The sequence below is a fragment of the Cyprinodon tularosa genome, unplaced genomic scaffold, assembly GCF_016077235.1.
Source record: "Cyprinodon tularosa strain WSP-4 unplaced genomic scaffold, ASM1607723v1 ctg680, whole genome shotgun sequence".
Classification (NCBI taxonomy): Eukaryota; Metazoa; Chordata; class Actinopteri; order Cyprinodontiformes; family Cyprinodontidae; genus Cyprinodon; species Cyprinodon tularosa.
In genome coordinates, this window is record NW_024039430.1 from 45,489 (window position 1) to 62,784 (window position 17,296).

Genomic DNA, 17,296 nt, shown 5'->3' on the forward strand with positions numbered 1-17,296 from the left:
ACAAACAGAGGCTACTGTACTAAATATTAACAATGATTTTCTCAGGAGTTCAAATACTTATTCGCAGCTGTATCATACAAATAGTTCAAAAAATCATATATTGTGATTTGTGGATTTTTTTTATTTTATTTTTTTAGATCATGTCTCCCACAGTGGACATGCACCTACGATGACAATTTCAGACCCCTCCATTATTTGTAAGTGGGAGAACTTGCAAATGTTATTTCTTAACTTTATTGTCCGCAGTTTTTCACGACCCTTGAACTCAGATCTAGCTTTAGTTGGATACCTCTTCTTTAATCATTGTCACCTGTAGTTTATGACTGACCAAGAAGGAAATTCAAATTAAATAAATATAGTTGAGGCACAATCCAGGTCAGTAGGGCATTCACAGTTGTAAAACAAATGAGTGGGTTATAAGAGCTTTCATCTTTGTATTTGTAATTGCGTATCATTTTTCTTAACACTTAACAATACTAAACATACATTCTTCTAGAACAGAGTAAACCTTGAAACTAAAAGGCTGTGAAGGAAGTAAAGCTATTTTTAGATGCTTACTGACGGTAACGGAACCTTTTTGTTTGGAGATCTTGTGCTGCTTGTTTTAAAACAGACAGTAGAAGAGATTAAAAGGCATATTGCAACATTTTCCTGTTCCTGTTCTTAGAATTTTTATTTTTTATTTTTTTTACATTGGCCTCACCAATGGTAATGGTGCGCCAAAGTGTGATAACAACTTACATATCTTAAGTTTTTCTATCAAGAAGAAAACTCAAATATCAAAAACTTGATGTTTGACTCTTTATTTGCAGTTTGGGCTTTTTTTTTTTTTTTTACTTTGGTCATGTTCTCCTTTTTGCATTGATACCACATCTTGTCCATTAATTACTAAAAGCTGTTTTCCAGCTTGATTTACTCATAAAGGTTTGTTACTTATAATGCCTTTCATTGATAAGTTTAACAGCTAAAACTAAAAGACATAGGCATAAAAACTCCATATTTGTTTAACTTTTTTATATGCATTTACAAATAGGGTCAAAGTGGTTTAAACATTTACCTTTAACTGATATAATTTTCATTAGTAAAGCATCATGATAAAAAATTCTTCTTGTCTGGGAAATTCTTTTAATATTCTCCTCTGTGGACTTACTGTTTAACTTGTTCAGGAAAAAGTCTCCTTATCATTTTCTTAGAAAAGGTGAGGTCTGCACAACACCCTATAGTCTTGTACATCATTGTCAGCATAAATGACTCATGCATTGTCCCAAACCGACTCCTCTTCCTGGTTCAGGGAAAAGCCCAAACCAAAATATGCTGCATTATTTCAGTAGTTTTCAAAAACTGCATTAAGTGTCATTTGTTTCTGGTCTGTTATATAATGTGTCTGAACTTTGAAGCAGAACCTCGCTGATCCACTCTTGCATGAAAAATGCCATTTCTATGACATCTTAAGTGATGTAATGCGATTTCTTGCCACAGTTCCAAGTTGAATAACAGCTTCTCAGGTCTGTTTCTGCTTTTTGTTTTAAACTTCCTTTAAAAAGGGGTTAAGACACAAAGTGCAACTCTTCACTGATGTTTGCAAAAATGTTGAAATGTGAACATTTCTGCCAAGAAGAAGACAACCTGGGCCTCGGGTCAGATGCTAACATGTCCTTTGGAATTAGATGAAATAACCCCTTCATGCAGAGCTGCTTTTATCAACTTTATCAGCAACGGTTAAGGAAGTTTGTATTGCTGCTGGTTGTAAGACATGCAGAAAGAGTTCCAGCTTTATGGGTTTAGACAGTAAATGGCTGTGAGGTTTGTCCCCCATAGCTTAACCAGGAAACATTAATCAAAGTATATGGTAATGGTTTTTAAACGATAACAGTAATGCAGTTAAACATCAGTTGGCCAATCTTTATCAACATAAAGCTCATAGCCAATGTTCAGAAATCAGTATTACCCACAGACAAACCATACAACAAAAACTTTTATCAGTAAGGAAACCATATGGCCGTATTTATGCAGATACATTAATCTGTGTTATACTGAATAAAATGATCTTGAGACAAATTGGCAACTGTAAAACCGGAGTAATAAAGTTAATGAAAGTCTGAACTGTAATTTCCAGTAGTTAGAAATGCAAAAACCAAATTCACCAAAATATGTTTTACAGAGAATCAAATTTTTTGAGTAGGTAGTAAATCAAAATGTTACTATATTAAGCTTTAGATACTTTTAGACCATTCTTTCAACTTGAGCATTTCTGTTTATCTTTTGCCATAGAAATTACTGGGAAAAAATTTCTGGGATTAATTTGGATATTTTTTCTGTCATTTCAATTGAACTTCGCAAGCCGTATACTTTGCATTGTCTAATTTTTTTCTACCAAAAGCGAACAATAGTCAGAAAAATACAGTATCTTAATCGTGAGGCTCATTTAACAGATTAAACTTCCATCCATCAATTTTCAGACACGCTTAAAGGAATAGTACACCCAAAACATGATTAGCCTTCATTTTCTACTCACCCCCATGCTGAACAACACTCTGGAGTACTTTTTTGATATCTCAAATGCATCTGGAGATCTGGGAGGCTTCTTGCTGTCTGCTGACATTCAAATAATGGAGGTCTATGGTGACCGAGACAGAAAGGTCCATAAAAGTCCACAAAAAACGTGTCAATATTCCTCCATACTGCTCGTCCAATGTATTCCAAGTGTCCTGAGTGGGTAGCATCCAGAATTTACTCGAAACGAAGTCATTTAGAATGTTTTTAGAGCATAAACAGTAGTGTATAGGATTTCCTGAAAGCGCGCACACGCGCGCTCACGACGCTACGGAAGCCGGCAGACCAAACCAGCGCATTCAGCTCGGCAAAGAACTCATGCTCTTCCTCAACACTGAAGTCCTCAGATATTTTTCTTTCGTTGTTTCTTTCTTTGCACCGGTAAACAGCACATTTCTTCTTCTATGCTTGCATTATTGGAAGATCAGACGCTGAATGCGCACTTTCATCTGGTTTGATCTGCCGGCTTCCGTAGCGTCGTGAGCGCGCGTGTGCGCGCTTTCAGGAAATCCTATACACTACTGTTTATGCTCTAAAAACATTCTAAATGACTTCGTTTCGAGTAAATTCTGGATGCTACCCACTCAGGACACTTGGAATACATTGGACGAGCAGTATGGAGGAATATTGACACGTTTTTTGTGGACTTTTATGGACCTTTCTGTCTCGGGCACCATAGATCTCCATTATTTGAATGTCAGCAGACAGCAAGAAGCCTCCCAGATCTCCAGATGCATTTGAGATATCAAAAAATTACTCCAGAGTGTTGTTCAGCATAGGGGTGAGTAGAAAATGAAGGCTAATCATGTTTTGGGTGTACTATTCCTTTAATCCCAAGTGGGTACACGAGGGGTGCTGGTGCCTATCTCCAGCTGTCAATAGGTGAGAGGCGGGGTACACCCTGGACAGGTCACCAGTCCATCTCAGGGCAACACAGAGACAAACAGGACAAACAACGATTCACACACACACTCACACCTCAGGGAACTTTAGAGAAGCCAATTATCCTAACAGTCATGTTTTTGGACTGTGGGAGGAAGCCGGAGTACCCGGAGAGAACCCACGCATGCTCAGAGAGAACATGCAAACTCCATGCAGAAAGACTCAGGGCCAGGAATCGAACCCAGAACCCATAACAAAGTGCTATCCGCTGCTCCACTGAGCAGCCCCATGTTAAACTTATCTTTTTTTTTTGATTTTCACCTTTTTAAGTAGGTATTAGCCCGCAGTTCTGGATCAAAATGTTTTCATTTATTGGTCTGACTCAAAAAAATCTAACTTTAAATTATGTGTTTGACATAAGGAGAAAATCATTACAATTAAGAAAAATAAAGGCTGACAAACATCAGACATTTGTAATTAATCTATGCTACGAATCAACCTGTTTTCAATAATTTTCTATTTCGTTTAATGGGTCTGGACTTCTGGGTCCAGAATTTATTTTACCGGCCGTTGTACTTTTCTGGACAATAATTTTCAGATAGAGATACTATACCTTTTTCATCTACTTATACATTCTCTTTTTATAGCTATTACTGTTGATACAAGATGTTTTTGTTTGTCTCTTTCCTTTATAGATCCATTTAATAGTTATTAGTTTCACATGACTTAATTCATTCTTTCTTTTCGTAGACAATATTTTTTTTCCTGTGTCTTTCTTTCTGGTAAAATAAAACGACAATAGTATTGCTGTAAGTAATTTTACTCTCAGTTATGTCCACCATTAAGCTGTTTTACTCTTGTTGTTTTTACTTCTAAAAAAAAAAGTGCACCTGGTCCATTGTTAGGTTGAAGCTTTGCATCCCATTTAGAGGTAATAGTTCCTTTCTATTGTCATTAGATGCTTTATCAGTAAGAAGGACTGTTGAAACCTCAAATATCCACTGTAATTAATGAGCATTATTTAGATAACCCTTTTATTAACTACCATTAAACGACAAACCTAAAATGACTTTATTGCATGTCAGCACTGACCTTTACTTGACTTTTAGTAATACAATGAACTGGGTTGGTTTTCACATGGATTCAAGAAAAAATCAAGAATTTTGTACTTATTAAATTCATCACATTAGAATTTTAAAAGTAGTCAAAGTAGAAATCCTAACAACAGCACGAGAAGTCGGTTGTACCACTTGCCTTTGGATGACATCAAGCATTATTGATTAAGCCTCTGCTTTTCACTTGTGCTTTGTCAATTTACTTAATGGCAGGCGAGGCTTATGCACATTACTTTCTTTTGTGTTGAGCTTTGTGTCACTGTGTTATTTCAACAGCAACATAAAAAAAAGCTATTGTGTGAGCAGCAAAGGCATCCCCACCCAAAACCATACACACTTTAAGTGCATTTAGAGGAAACATTATTTTTAACTTGAATTCTCCCTCTTCCTCATTTCTGAGCTCCGACAAAGGTTAATGTTTTTCTTACCTATCCCACTGACTCACATTTACAGTAGAGACAGCCCTTGTGAAAATTCCCAACATTTTGGATTTCTGTTTAATTATTAAATGCTAAAAAATATAAGCTCTATTTTCAAATATTAGAATTTCATTTTTACTTGGATTTTTATTATCATCTAAAAAGGTGTTTCTGCTTTCTAATTTATTTGATATATTATGTTGTTATTCTTCTAAAAGCTACCACCTACAGTAAGATCAGGACAGAAACAAAAACTTTTCTCCAAAAACTATCATACTTTCTTAGTTACTGAGGTATGAATCCAGGTATAACAAATGGCTAATCAGAGAAGAATGGCATACCTATTATAAAATACATACAATCAAGTATGTTAGATTCAACTTTTTGGCTAAAAACACAAGATGAGATGTTGGTGTATTGGTGCTCGCAGCAGCTGTGGTTGTCAGAGAAAAGGTCAACAGGCGAGCTAATATATGAAAAGTTTGTAAAAGTAATTCATTTTGTTCATTTATAAATACTAAATTATAACTGACATACAAGCAAATTCTCTAAACTTTGAGGAAGTTGTTGAGAAGAAATTGTAGATCTTAACTGTACTTACCACCTTGTTATAATAGATTTTAATGTTTATTAGAGCAACAACACTGTGAGCAAAATTTTCCTGATACTTTGTAAGAAATTAACAAATTTATTAAAGTAAGCTCACCTGACCGTTTACATTTTTTTTTTAATGGATGAAATCTGACAAACATTTTTCAGTCATTTTTTATTTTTTATTTATTATGTTTAACTGTAAGGATTTCCTCACAAAAATATTTGATAAAATCTATCCCAAATAAAATGTATGCAAATTGTAGTCAAATGTAAAATTCAGTGTATTTTATTAGTGCACCACTCTTTTCTCCATGCATTGGTGAAAAGCTTGTCTTTACATTTTCTAACATAAATCCGGCAACTTAAAAACAAATACATCCATATCTATCTATGCCTATTAATTTTATATCAAAGAAAAAACGCATTTCTATTCTCTGTTTCCATAAAAAAACCTATGATGGTACATTTTTATTTAATGTTTTAAATTATATATCTCTAGATCTTAAGGTTTTCATGTTTTTTGTGGCTCTATTTGACCAATCCTTCCAATGACACCTGTGCTATTGTTTATAGGTTTCCACAACAGATCATTGTTCCTATCAGTTTACAAGAAGCTGTAAGTGATTAGATAAAAATGAAGTTTCCTGCAGTGCATTGATAAGGAAGAAGGAAATGCTTTTCCTCACAGTAAAGCATCAGCTTCTTATCCCCGCAAAGGGGCGGGCCTTTGGTCAATCACTGAATATAAGGAGGACCATGACAATAAGGAAAGCATCACTACCTCCAGATCTCAAAGAGCATCTTAACACACCAAAGAAGCCTTTCCAGACGCAGGTAGAAAGATTTACTTTCATCCATGGAGTAAATGCTTATGTTCTTCTCTGTGTTTTTAAAACATTATTTGTTGTATGTTGTGTTTCAGAGATGCTTCTCTCCGTCCTTCTTATCCTGGGCCTCAGCCTGGTGCCCAGCTACTCCAAACCAACAGGTCTCCCTCTCCTAAACACTGTTTTACACTTTTGTTTCTCTTTTTAATAAATTAAATTAATTTTATTTTACTTTATTATTCTTTTTCTAGTGGAAGGACTTGGAAGTCCTTTTCTTCAGCAATGCTTTAAAGAAGCAAAGAAAATAGTGGATGATGCCTACAAATACTCCAGAGAAGAGTAAGTTCAACATGCTCTCTTATCTGGAGGGATTGCAGTTTTTCCAATGTGTCTCAATTGCACAGCTCAGAAATTGTTGTTACACAAAGAGATATTTCCATTCTATCGCTACAGGAGTCTCAGACGGGTCCGTAAGGAAGTGGTGCGGCCGCATGATGCTCTTCGTCTCTTGAAGCAGCCCCGGGGTGACACTCGTTCAGCTGTGCGCTCTGCTGACTACATGGAACAGACTCTCCGTTTGGTCCAGGAAAAAGCACATCGTGTGCACAAGCGCTCCCTGAATGCAACAGGTAAGGAGTTATTGCTGAGTTTTTCCTTTTCTGGTTAAGAGTATGGTATCAACACATTAAAAAAGAAAACATCTGAATACATGGATCCTTCATTTTTCAGATTTGCTCACAGAAGAAGATTTGAAAGAACTTGCAAGGATAACTGGATGTGAGGCCCGAATCAGGAATCCTCCATGTCATACCACCCCAAATATCAACAAGTACCGTACAGCCACCAGTGTCTGCAACAACCTGTAAGCTTTAACCACGAAGATGTGCTTTGATCTAAAACATCTATTTTGCATTATTAGTAGATCAGCTGTCTTAATTACTTCCCCTTGGGAAATAATTTTGCAAGGCATAGTTTTGACTTTCTTGGAATGCTAAACTAAAAGTATCTTCTAGAGAAGTGATTGTGAAACTTACAGAAAGATCTTGGGCCATGCACCGCAAAATATGTCTTCACTTCTGTTTGATTTCAAAACAACCATTTCTAAACCTGACCCTTCCATATCTGTTTTGCAGAAAAAACCCTCGCCTTGGAGCGGCCAACACCCCATTTACCCGCTGGCTGCCTTCTGAGTACGACGACGGCATCTCTCAACCCAAAGGATGGGACAGAAACCGCAAATTCAACAACTTCTTGCTCCCTCTGGTACAGGCTTAATTTCAAATCTCTTGACCCATATACACAACCCTTTTCTTTAGGTTTTAATATTTTGCTCTGGACTTTCAGGTACGACAGGTGTCCAACAACATCCTGAGTACCACAGACGCAGGCGTCGTCAATGACACTGAGTACAGTCACATGGTGACCTTGTTTGGCCAGTGGAATGACCATGATCTCACTTTTACACCATTCTCGCCTAGTATCCGCTCCTTTAGCAATGGTCTGAACTGTGATGAGAGTTGTGAGCAGAGTGAGCCATGCACCCCTATCCCGGTTGGTATCAAAATTCAAACCAAATTCTTTTTAAACCTTGTATTCTTTTGCTGAAAACTCATCCTTTTCATATTACCAGATCCCCAAAGGAGACCCCCGTATTCCTGATGGCCCAAACAACTGCATTCCAGCCTTTAGATCCGCCCCTGCCTGTGGAACAGGTTACTCTGCCTATAATTTTGGTGGAGAGCCCAGCAAGAGGGAGCAGATCAACTCCCTAACAGCCTTTCTTGATCTGGGGCAAGTGTATGGCTCAGATGAGAAGCTTGCCCTGAACCTTCGCAACCTCACCAGCGATGATGGCCTGATGCGAGTCAACACCGAATTCAGAGACAACGGCCGTGAGCTCCTGCCCTTCCACTCCATGCAGGTGCAAATGTGCGCCACTCGCAGAAAAATCACCAATGATACCAACGCCAGGGAGGTCCCCTGCTTTATCGCAGGTTTGTGAGATTTTTAAAAGAATTCAAATAAGAATTAAAATTAAATAATCTGGACAGTTAATAGAAAAAATCTGCTTAATACTGCACAGATTTAAAACACAAAACTTTTAAAAATCATTTTACTCATTTGGTATATCTAGATAGGGTAAAAAAATACATAAATCTGAATCAGCAGTTAATATATTAAAAAATTATCAATCGTATATAAATTATAAAAAAAAAAAAAAGTGGAATTTGAATTGTTTTTACATCCACAAAAAAATAATAAGAAAGACCTTTGGGTTTAAGAAATACAGCCTGGATGCACTTTAGCATTTTTTGTTGATTTTTCCCATTAAAAAAATCAATCAAACATCATATAACATTTCTAAGCTCTTAATAGCCTGCAACTAAATTCACAATATACTTTATTGGGAAACATAACAGTTTCTTATTTGATATTTTAAAAAGCCTTATTAATAAATGCTATTTATTCCTGTATCTGAATAATATCTTTATAGCAGTAAATAAGCTATTGTTTCATTCCGGTGCAGGTGATGGCCGTGTGGACGAGAACATTGCCCTGACATCCCTTCACACCCTGTTCATGCGTGAACACAACCGTTTGGCCCGTCAGCTGAAACGGCTCAACCCACACTGGGACAGTGAGACACTCTACCAAGAGGCCCGCAAGATAACGGGTGCTTACACCCAGGTAAACCAACCACAAGAATCATTGAGGATCCCCATTTTTCCAGAAGCTGTTATTGTGTGCTCATCTGCTTTATCTTGTGTGTCAGATGTTTGTCTTCAGGGACTATCTGCCTCACATTGTTGGTCCAGACGCAATGCGCAATCAGCTGGGACGTTACCCTGGCTACAACCCTAATGTGGACCCCAGCATCGCTAATGTTTTTGCGACAGCAGCTTACCGTTTTGCTCACCTGGCAATCCAGCCAGTTTTGTTCCGACTGGACACTAACTACAGAGAGCATCCTCGCTTCCCCAGTGTCCCCCTGTATGAGGCTTTCTTCACCCCATGGAGAGTCATCTTTGAGGGTGAGCAGCACAGAGATAATTCAAGCAATCCTGTTATTGAGTTTTTATGATAAAACCTACATTTTTCTTAACTCTCTCCAGGTGGAGTCGACCCTTTGCTGCGCGGTCTGATGGGCCGTCCTGCTAAACTGAACACCCAGGATCACATGATGGTGGATGCTCTCAGGGAGAGGTTGTTCCAGTTTGTCATGCACCTGGCTTTGGATCTGGGTTCTCTGAACATGCAGAGGAGTCGTGATCATGGCCTGCCTGGTACGTGATGTTTTTATTTTACCTGGTAGTGGGGAAGCTGAAGCCAGATATCCACGTTCTAACTCATCAAACCTTGCAAGGAAATTAGCTAGACTCATCAATCCTCCAGTGAACTTCAGAAACCTTTGGATAAAATGATTTAAAGTAAATGACATAGATGTGATGGATTGTTGAGTTAATGTTTTAAGCTTTCTAGGGAAGTATAACCTCTAAATATGCACATAAACCGCAGCTTGATGCTACTTCAACAATGTCATTAATTACTATACAGCACCTTAGTTAAAAAAATGTGTTTTATAAATCAAAACATATATATTTTTATTAATTTATACAAAAATTAAGATCTGTTTTAAATTACCTTTTATTTATTTTTTTTTTATTTTTGGGCTGAAAGTCAGAGCATAAGAGTAAAATGGGAATGATTTTAAATATTGAAGAGAACAGCAAAGAACACAACATCATACTCTATGTAGATGACCTGTTGTTATATTCAAAAGAGTCAAAAAGTTCATCACTGGGAATGTTTGAGATTTTTTACATAAAAAAATATCACTTCACATCAATTACCTTTGTTAAATGCTACCAAAAGCACAAATTGATTCAGATGTTTTCAGTAACAACTTAATTTTTTAATAACATTCTTGAACTTTCTCATTCTTCTGATCTGTTTCAGGCTACAATGCATGGCGCAAGTTCTGTGGTCTGTCCCAGCCAAGGAACCAGGCCCAGCTGGCTCAGGTTTTAGGGAATGCTGAGCTGGCTCGTAAGCTGCTTCAACTCTACGGGACCCCTGAAAACATTGACGTTTGGCTTGGAGGTGTCGCAGAGCCATTTGTGCCAGGCGGCCGTGTGGGGCCTCTTTTCGCCTGCCTCATTGCAACTCAATTCCAGAAGATCCGTCAGGGTGACAGGTCAGTATATCAGTGTATGACTCAGTGTAAGGACAAGTTGGAAATAATACAATCAAATGGGATAATTGATTAACATTTGTAAACATTTCAGACTTTGGCACCAGAACCCCGGCGTTTTTACAACAAGGCAGAGGCAGGCTTTGTCCGCTGTTACGCTCTCCAGAGTCATCTGTGACAACACCGGCATCACATCCGTGCCTGCTGATGCTTTCAGCATCATCTCAAGTAGAAACCGTTTGGTGCAGTGCTCCGGTCTGCGTCGCCTGGACCTGTCGGCATGGAGGGAGACATCCTGTGGCTTCGGTGAGATAAGCAGCTTTTTCATCCCGCAGAGAAACATTTTCATATACTTGATATATACATGATGCGTGTTTTATTTTTTCTACAATCATCTGTATAAAAGCATATTGTTTTACTTTAATGTTACAGCATCTTCAGCTAATTGCCTAAAAGCCAGTGACGGAGAGGTCAGTTTCACCTTTATTATAATATAACCCGTAATTTAAAATAATGATGGGAAATTTTAGAATAATTTTTTGTATAATTTTAAAGCTGGGCACAGCCCAGACAGATGATCATAACATGCCTTAACATAAATACCCTGTATACCTTCAGGGCCCCCTGGACCTTCAGGACCCTCAAGATCTGCAAGACCCCAATGAACTTGAGACCAATGAGGTAGTTTACTCTGTGTAACAGAAACACTATGTCATCTTTTTTGATGAGATCCTGTGTTTGGTGTTAATATTTAATCTAAATTCCCATTTTTAGACAGATTTTCTAAAGACAGGAGGGTAGTACTATATATTACTATTATGACTATTACAATTTTTTTATGTATTTATTACTTTTTTCAAGGCTGCACTTTAAAAAATGAATTTTTATAGCGCTGTTTTAGACAAAATTTGTTTTGTATACACTGGTTTATACAAAATGACAAAATAAATCTAAGTCTAAGTAATTTATATATTTCTCCTCAGATCCAGTAAAACCATACAGCCCCTAAGGTCATCGTCATACAGCTGCAGTCGGTTCTTCCTGGGTGTCCTGGAAATGTGACCCATCCTCAGAGAGATAAATAAAGATAAACAACAAGCAGAACCAGACAGCACTCAAAAAAAAACTGTTTGTTATTCAGATATTCTTCATTTCTTCTTCTATTGGAGCAGAAAGTTGGCACAACAATTAACATTTTCAATCTGGCCATCTTCTCTGAATATTCACTCTTGGCTGCTGAACACAAACGCACCGTTTTCAGGCTGTACTGCAATTTTAAAATCCACCTGTGACCTGTAGGCTTTGATACCTGGTTTACATCCCTTAACCTGTCTAAGAAAAACTCAACTGTATCCTCATTTTACTCTTCACTGTTTTGTTTGATTTATGATTGATAGTAATTAGTTTTAATTCACCAAATCTATTTAACTCTGTTACAGCTTACAGTGACAAAAATGCATTTTGTCAGTTTCAATGGGATTAAAAAGTATTGAATTACAAATATTTTATGCACTGATTGTTTACAAACTAATAATTGTATAAGTTATGCTTGTCTGCAAGATTTCCTTTGTTTTACTTTATTGTCATATATTGAATGTTGCATTCAATAAAGCAATTGCGCAATCACAGTATTGTTGAATCTTTATTATTGTTGATTTGTTGCAAAAGTGAAAAAAAAAATGCTTTAAAAAGTAGAAATAGCAGGGTAATTCCTAAAAGAGCAAACATTAAGAAAAAATTAACTCTACTTGGGCAGTGGTGAACAAGGATGGACACAGGCATCATGCACAGAGGTTATGCCAGAGGTTCACTGGTGGAGAAATCTGGCAAATTTCCTGTGTGATTATGCTCCAAAAAAATCTAAAAGTGAATAAAATATGAGTCATTTTACATATTTGATTCACAATATTCCACCAAAATAAAAATTAAAACAAGATAAATGATATTAATTTTGACTTTTATTTACTTATTTTTTTTACAAAGTAAAAAGAAACCCAACAAAATGAAGTAAAAAAGATAAGATGTTACTTTAATATTCAAAATAGGTACTCATTTATCAAAGCTTTTCAAATCATAAATACATTTTTCATCACAATCTTTGTAGTGTTTTTCTTACTAAACATTTGCAGTTACTCCGCATCCTAAACTTGTGCAATGTTTAACGTCCGTTGATATTAATTTTAAAGGAATAGTAAACCCAAAACATGATTAGCCTTCATTTTCTACTCACCCCCATGCTGAACAACACTCTGGAGTACTTTTTTGATATCTCAAATGCATCTGGAGATCTGGGAGGCTTCTTGCTGTCTGCTGACATTCAAATAATGGAGGTCTATGGTGCCCGAGACAGAAAGGTCCATAAAAGTCCACAAAAAACGTGTCAATATTCCTCCATACTGCTCGTCCAAGGTATTCCAAGTGTCCTGAGTGGGTAGCATCCAGAATTTACTCGAAACTAAGTCATTTAGAATGTTTTTAGAGCATAAACAGTAGTGTATAGGATTTCCTGAAAGCGCGCACATGCGCGTTCACGACGCTACGGAAGCCGGCAGACCAAACCAGATGAAAGTGCGCATTCAGCGTCTGCTTTGCCAATAATGCAAGCGTAGAAGAAGAAATGTGCTGTTTACCTGTGCAAAGAAAGGAACAACGAAAGAAAAATGTCTGAGGACTTCAGTGTTGAGGAAGAGCATGAGTTCTTTGCCGAGCTGAATGCGCTGGTTTGGTCTGCCGGCTTCCGTAGCGTCATGAACTCGCCGGGGCGCGCTTTCAGGAAATCCTATACACTACTGTTTATGCTCTAAAAACATTCTATATGACTTAGTTTCGAGTAAATTCTGGATGCTACCCACTCAGGACACTTGGAATACATTGGACGAGCAGTATGGAGGAATATTGACACGTTTTTTGTGGACTTTTATGGACCTGTCTCGGACACCATAGACCTCCATTATTTGAATGTCAGCAGACAGCAAGAAGCCTCCCAGATCTCCAGATGCATTTGAGATATCAAAAAAGTACTCCAGAGTGTTGTTCAGCATGGGGGTGAGTAGAAAATGAAGGCTAATCATGTTTTGGGTGTACTATTCCTTTAAGTAAGAGAACATTTTAGTGTCCAACAGAGGGAGCCAATGTTCCTCCTCAAACAAAATATTTATCTGTTGCCACATTTCAAAATGCCATCCAAGTCCTCACTCCTGTCACTTTTAGTTACACAATTCATCTTCCAGTATAGTACAAAATATTTCTTCTATGATGAAAAATTTAATAATAAATATAAAATCTGTCACTACAGCAATCAGGAAAAAATGTCTCATTTACTTTTGTCTTTGTCTCTAAATCATTTATAAGCCACATTTATTCCAGCCCAAAGTCCCACACTAGGACTCACACCTGGGTGAAGCTTGGATTTCCAGACCACCTGGACTGCATGTGTTTGAAAAATGGATGAAAACAGTGGTGAGTTCAGTGTAAGCAGGGGTCAACATGGGAGTAAATATGCAATTGTTACACAAGAGAGAGGGTAAGGGAGGTTAAAGCAAATTTTTCCTCACTGAGAATTGCATATTCAACAAGTAAACTAGTAAAATTTGAATTTGATGGGATCCTTTCTGATATCACTTTGTGTTTAAGGAATCTGCGATGAAGTGTTCCCTGCTCTCATTCAATTAAAATATGACCATAATATTGACATTTCCTATTTTGTTGGATTTCTTTTTACTTCAAGAGACTGGTAACCAACATAATATACATAAAAACATCTGAATATAAACATAAATCCAGAGCTCTATCTTTTCACAAGAATTTATAAGCAATATTTTGTCTTCTGTTTCATTAATAACTGGGAACTCTGCCTGCATCTCAGTGGATGTGGGTTCAACAGGAGGAGGAATGACCCCCACAATGACTCACGATAAAGTGCTCCACCTACTGCCTTTTGGTTGAGGAAAACACAGTGCATGTGTAGTTTGCCACGTAGTCCACCAGACTGTGTGTATGTGTATCTTTATGCGTTATTCAAGCACAAGCCTGTGAACTCAAACACTAATGGGTACCTATTACTAATACCACAGGAGAAAGTATCTAAATGATCTGTTTTTTCCATAGATCATTAGCTGAAGTGCTGCAGGGTAAAAGTTTCACTTTCAGTGGTTATAACCTAGAGGTGGTTAAAGATCAAATTTGGTAAAGACTACAGAAAGTACCTTTTTTAAATAGCTACTAAATTTTAAAGAAGTTATTTTGGCCCCATTTAATGGGGAGAAAACAATGTGGTTTTCCAAGTTACTTAGTAAATCTTTTAGAATACTTTCTTTGAATACAAAACTAGTGAAACTCTAATTAACACACATCAATGTTAGGAAGTATAAAAAAAAACTTTAAAATGAACTTACATTTATAAGATTAATTCACAAAGTAACTATGAAATCAAAGAATCTTATTTTTTTCATGCATACAACCTGGTTTGTCTCCAGTCTGTATATTAAACCTTTTACACAGAGAGCCAGTTGTGTCTTTTACAGTGAATAGATGGCTGAAGAAGCCTGGAGGACTGATTCAGCTTTATTGTGAGGAAAGAATTTTGTTCTGCTCATAGGGAGGACACTGACAGCATCACACACAGCCTCAAGGACTACATTTACCTCTATGTGGAAAATACAGCCTGTAGGTATAATCTTAGGTGAAACCACCAGGAGCCCATTGAATTGGTTTCATAAAGTCAGGATCACATTGTTTTAAAGCTGCCAGATAACTGGAAATCTGTCCGGAGTTATACTGCTACTGATTAGCACTGGAAAGGATTTTGTAAGGTCAGTTGACATGGAGAGAACGTCATCTGCATAGAGCAATTTTTTGTCATGTGGTTCCTATCGACATTGTAATAACTCTCACTGTGGGAAACAGTATTCAAGGCGAGACAGACAGTGGGATAGCGTTTAGTAGTAATGAATTAAGAAGAGTTTATGAGTAACTTAGTGCTGTGGATCCACGGAATCAGCGGCTCGGTGGGGCGCTGCCCATCACTGGAAACTCTGGGTAGAGAAAAACACAGATTAGGGACCATGATAATCTCACGGAGAATGATTATCTATAGCATGAGTCACTAACCTGGTTTAAAACAGTTCAGTCCATCTCTATAGAATGAGGTAGGATCCAGCCGGTGGGCTGCCAAGGATATGCAGCGAGCACCACCCAGAGTGTCCAAGATTCTGCAGCATCTTGGACACTCAACAAGCAAGAGTCCGAGGAAGGTCAGGGAAACGGATCAGAACAGGAACAGGCTGGTTCAGGGTTCCAGTAGTCCACAGATAGTTCAGGCAGAATGTTCAGATGGGAACAGGCACGCTCAGCTCATAAGAGGCAGATCAGGATTACAAGTCAGGAACACTACGGAAAGCTAAAAACCCTATCTTCTGTTGCCCCCGAGAACGAGCACTAGAGCAAGAGCAATAATCTGGTCCTAATGGCTGGGACTGAGCTGTATAAATAGAAGCAGTGTCATGAGTGGTTTAAGTGATCTGACCCACATGTGGAGAACCACTCAGAGACCAAGGGAAAAAGTTTAACAGGTTTATTAAATGTAGATAAATAACAGAAGTTGGATCTGAAACTCGGTGGACTGGTGAACTGGAACTGGAAAGTCTGAAGGGGAGATCACAGTGATCTCCCCTTCAGAGGTACTCACGTTTGAGGGGGCTCTTGTCAATCCTTGAATCCAGCTTGTGGGGGTTAATTCAGAGAAGAGGGGACTCCTTGGAGGGCGGACAGATAGACAAGCGTTGGACCCACAGAAGTAAAGGAGTGGACTGTCCCTTGGATTTCCAATGAGGACTTGAACGGGTCATGTGAAGGTTTTCCCCTGCTCAGTGTGTACTCAGTTAATCCTTCCAGGCGGAGAAGGTCCAGGTATCCAGTTACTCAGGAAGGCTTCCTGCCGAAGAGCAAAGACAAAAACTAGATAAGACTTAGAGAAACAAAGCTTAGGTTAGATTCTGCTAATCTTAGCTTGGCTAGAGTACTCAAAACTGGCAAAGACTCTGGCGTCGAGGTAGTGACAGCCCACTGCTCAAATACTCCTCCAGTAATGATCCAACAAGCTGCAGGTGTGCAGGGAGGCCCAACAAGGACAGGGAACCACCTGGTTGTGGAGAGAGAAAAACACACAAACAACCCACACAAACTGGATTCCTAACAATCAGCAGCAGGTGGATTAGATGAGCAGTAATGAACAACCAGCCAGAGTAAGACAGGTGAATGGAGTGAGCAATTAGGTCAGCCATCAGTGCCAAGATCATGACAGACATCCTTTAATATTTGGGTTCTGACAGACAGTTATTGCCAAAAGCTTAATTAATAAAAAGAACATGAATAACAAAGAGCTTCTAGGTTTTACAGTTCTAAACTGTCCTACTTTTCACACATTTCTTTGAATCTAAGAATGCTTTATTTAAGAATTTCACTTTATTTATTTTTTTATTTTGTAAATTTTCCCTTGTCATAGTCTCTTATTCTTACTGTGGATATTTTTACTTTCTTAAATATCTGTGTGTTTAGGCCTACTGAAAAGAATGACCTCCTACCCTGTCTGTAGTCTTTTTATGTTGAACCTTTTTTTCCCATTAACTCTGATCAGCTCCCTATCACAGCTAAATAAACAGCATAATGCTGCCATTTCCATGTTGTATGCTGGGTTGGTGAGTTCAGCATGATAGC

The 17,296-nt window shown here is 37.9% G+C and overlaps 1 protein-coding gene across 2 annotated transcripts; it reads left to right on the forward strand.

Annotated features, from left to right (window-relative positions):
- Positions 1-6,238: 6,238 nt before the first annotated feature.
- On the forward strand, positions 6,239-12,210 carry mpx (myeloid-specific peroxidase). Of its 2 annotated transcripts, XM_038267684.1 has the most exons (16): positions 6,239-6,397; positions 6,486-6,551; positions 6,642-6,729; positions 6,844-7,019; positions 7,120-7,252; positions 7,524-7,653; positions 7,735-7,941; positions 8,021-8,384; positions 8,918-9,078; positions 9,164-9,422; positions 9,504-9,674; positions 10,348-10,585; positions 10,677-10,888; positions 11,015-11,052; positions 11,201-11,263; positions 11,566-12,210. In XM_038267684.1, the coding sequence occupies exons 2-16, from the start codon at positions 6,488-6,490 to the stop codon at positions 11,572-11,574; spliced, it is 2,313 nt and encodes a 770-aa protein (XP_038123612.1). In that variant the 5' UTR covers positions 6,239-6,397; positions 6,486-6,487; the 3' UTR covers positions 11,575-12,210. The 2 variants fall into 2 exon arrangements, with proteins under 2 accessions (XP_038123612.1, XP_038123611.1); XM_038267683.1 differs by lacking the exon at positions 11,566-12,210 and having other exon boundaries at positions 11,201-11,296.
- Positions 12,211-17,296: the final 5,086 nt, after the last annotated feature.

What these genes read in the sequence shown, in the direction of transcription:
- mpx (XM_038267683.1), top strand. Translation starts at nt 6,488, where the DNA reads ATGCTTCTCTCCGTCCTTCTTATCCTGGGCCTCAGCCTGGTGCCCAGC. An exon ending in AGCCATGCACCCCTATCCCG is followed by an intron (nt 7,942 to 8,020) that starts GTTGGTATCAAA and finishes TCATATTACCAG; the next exon opens with ATCCCCAAAGGAGACCCCCG. An exon ending in AAGATCCGTCAGGGTGACAG is followed by an intron (nt 10,586 to 10,676) that starts GTCAGTATATCA and finishes TAAACATTTCAG; the next exon opens with ACTTTGGCACCAGAACCCCG.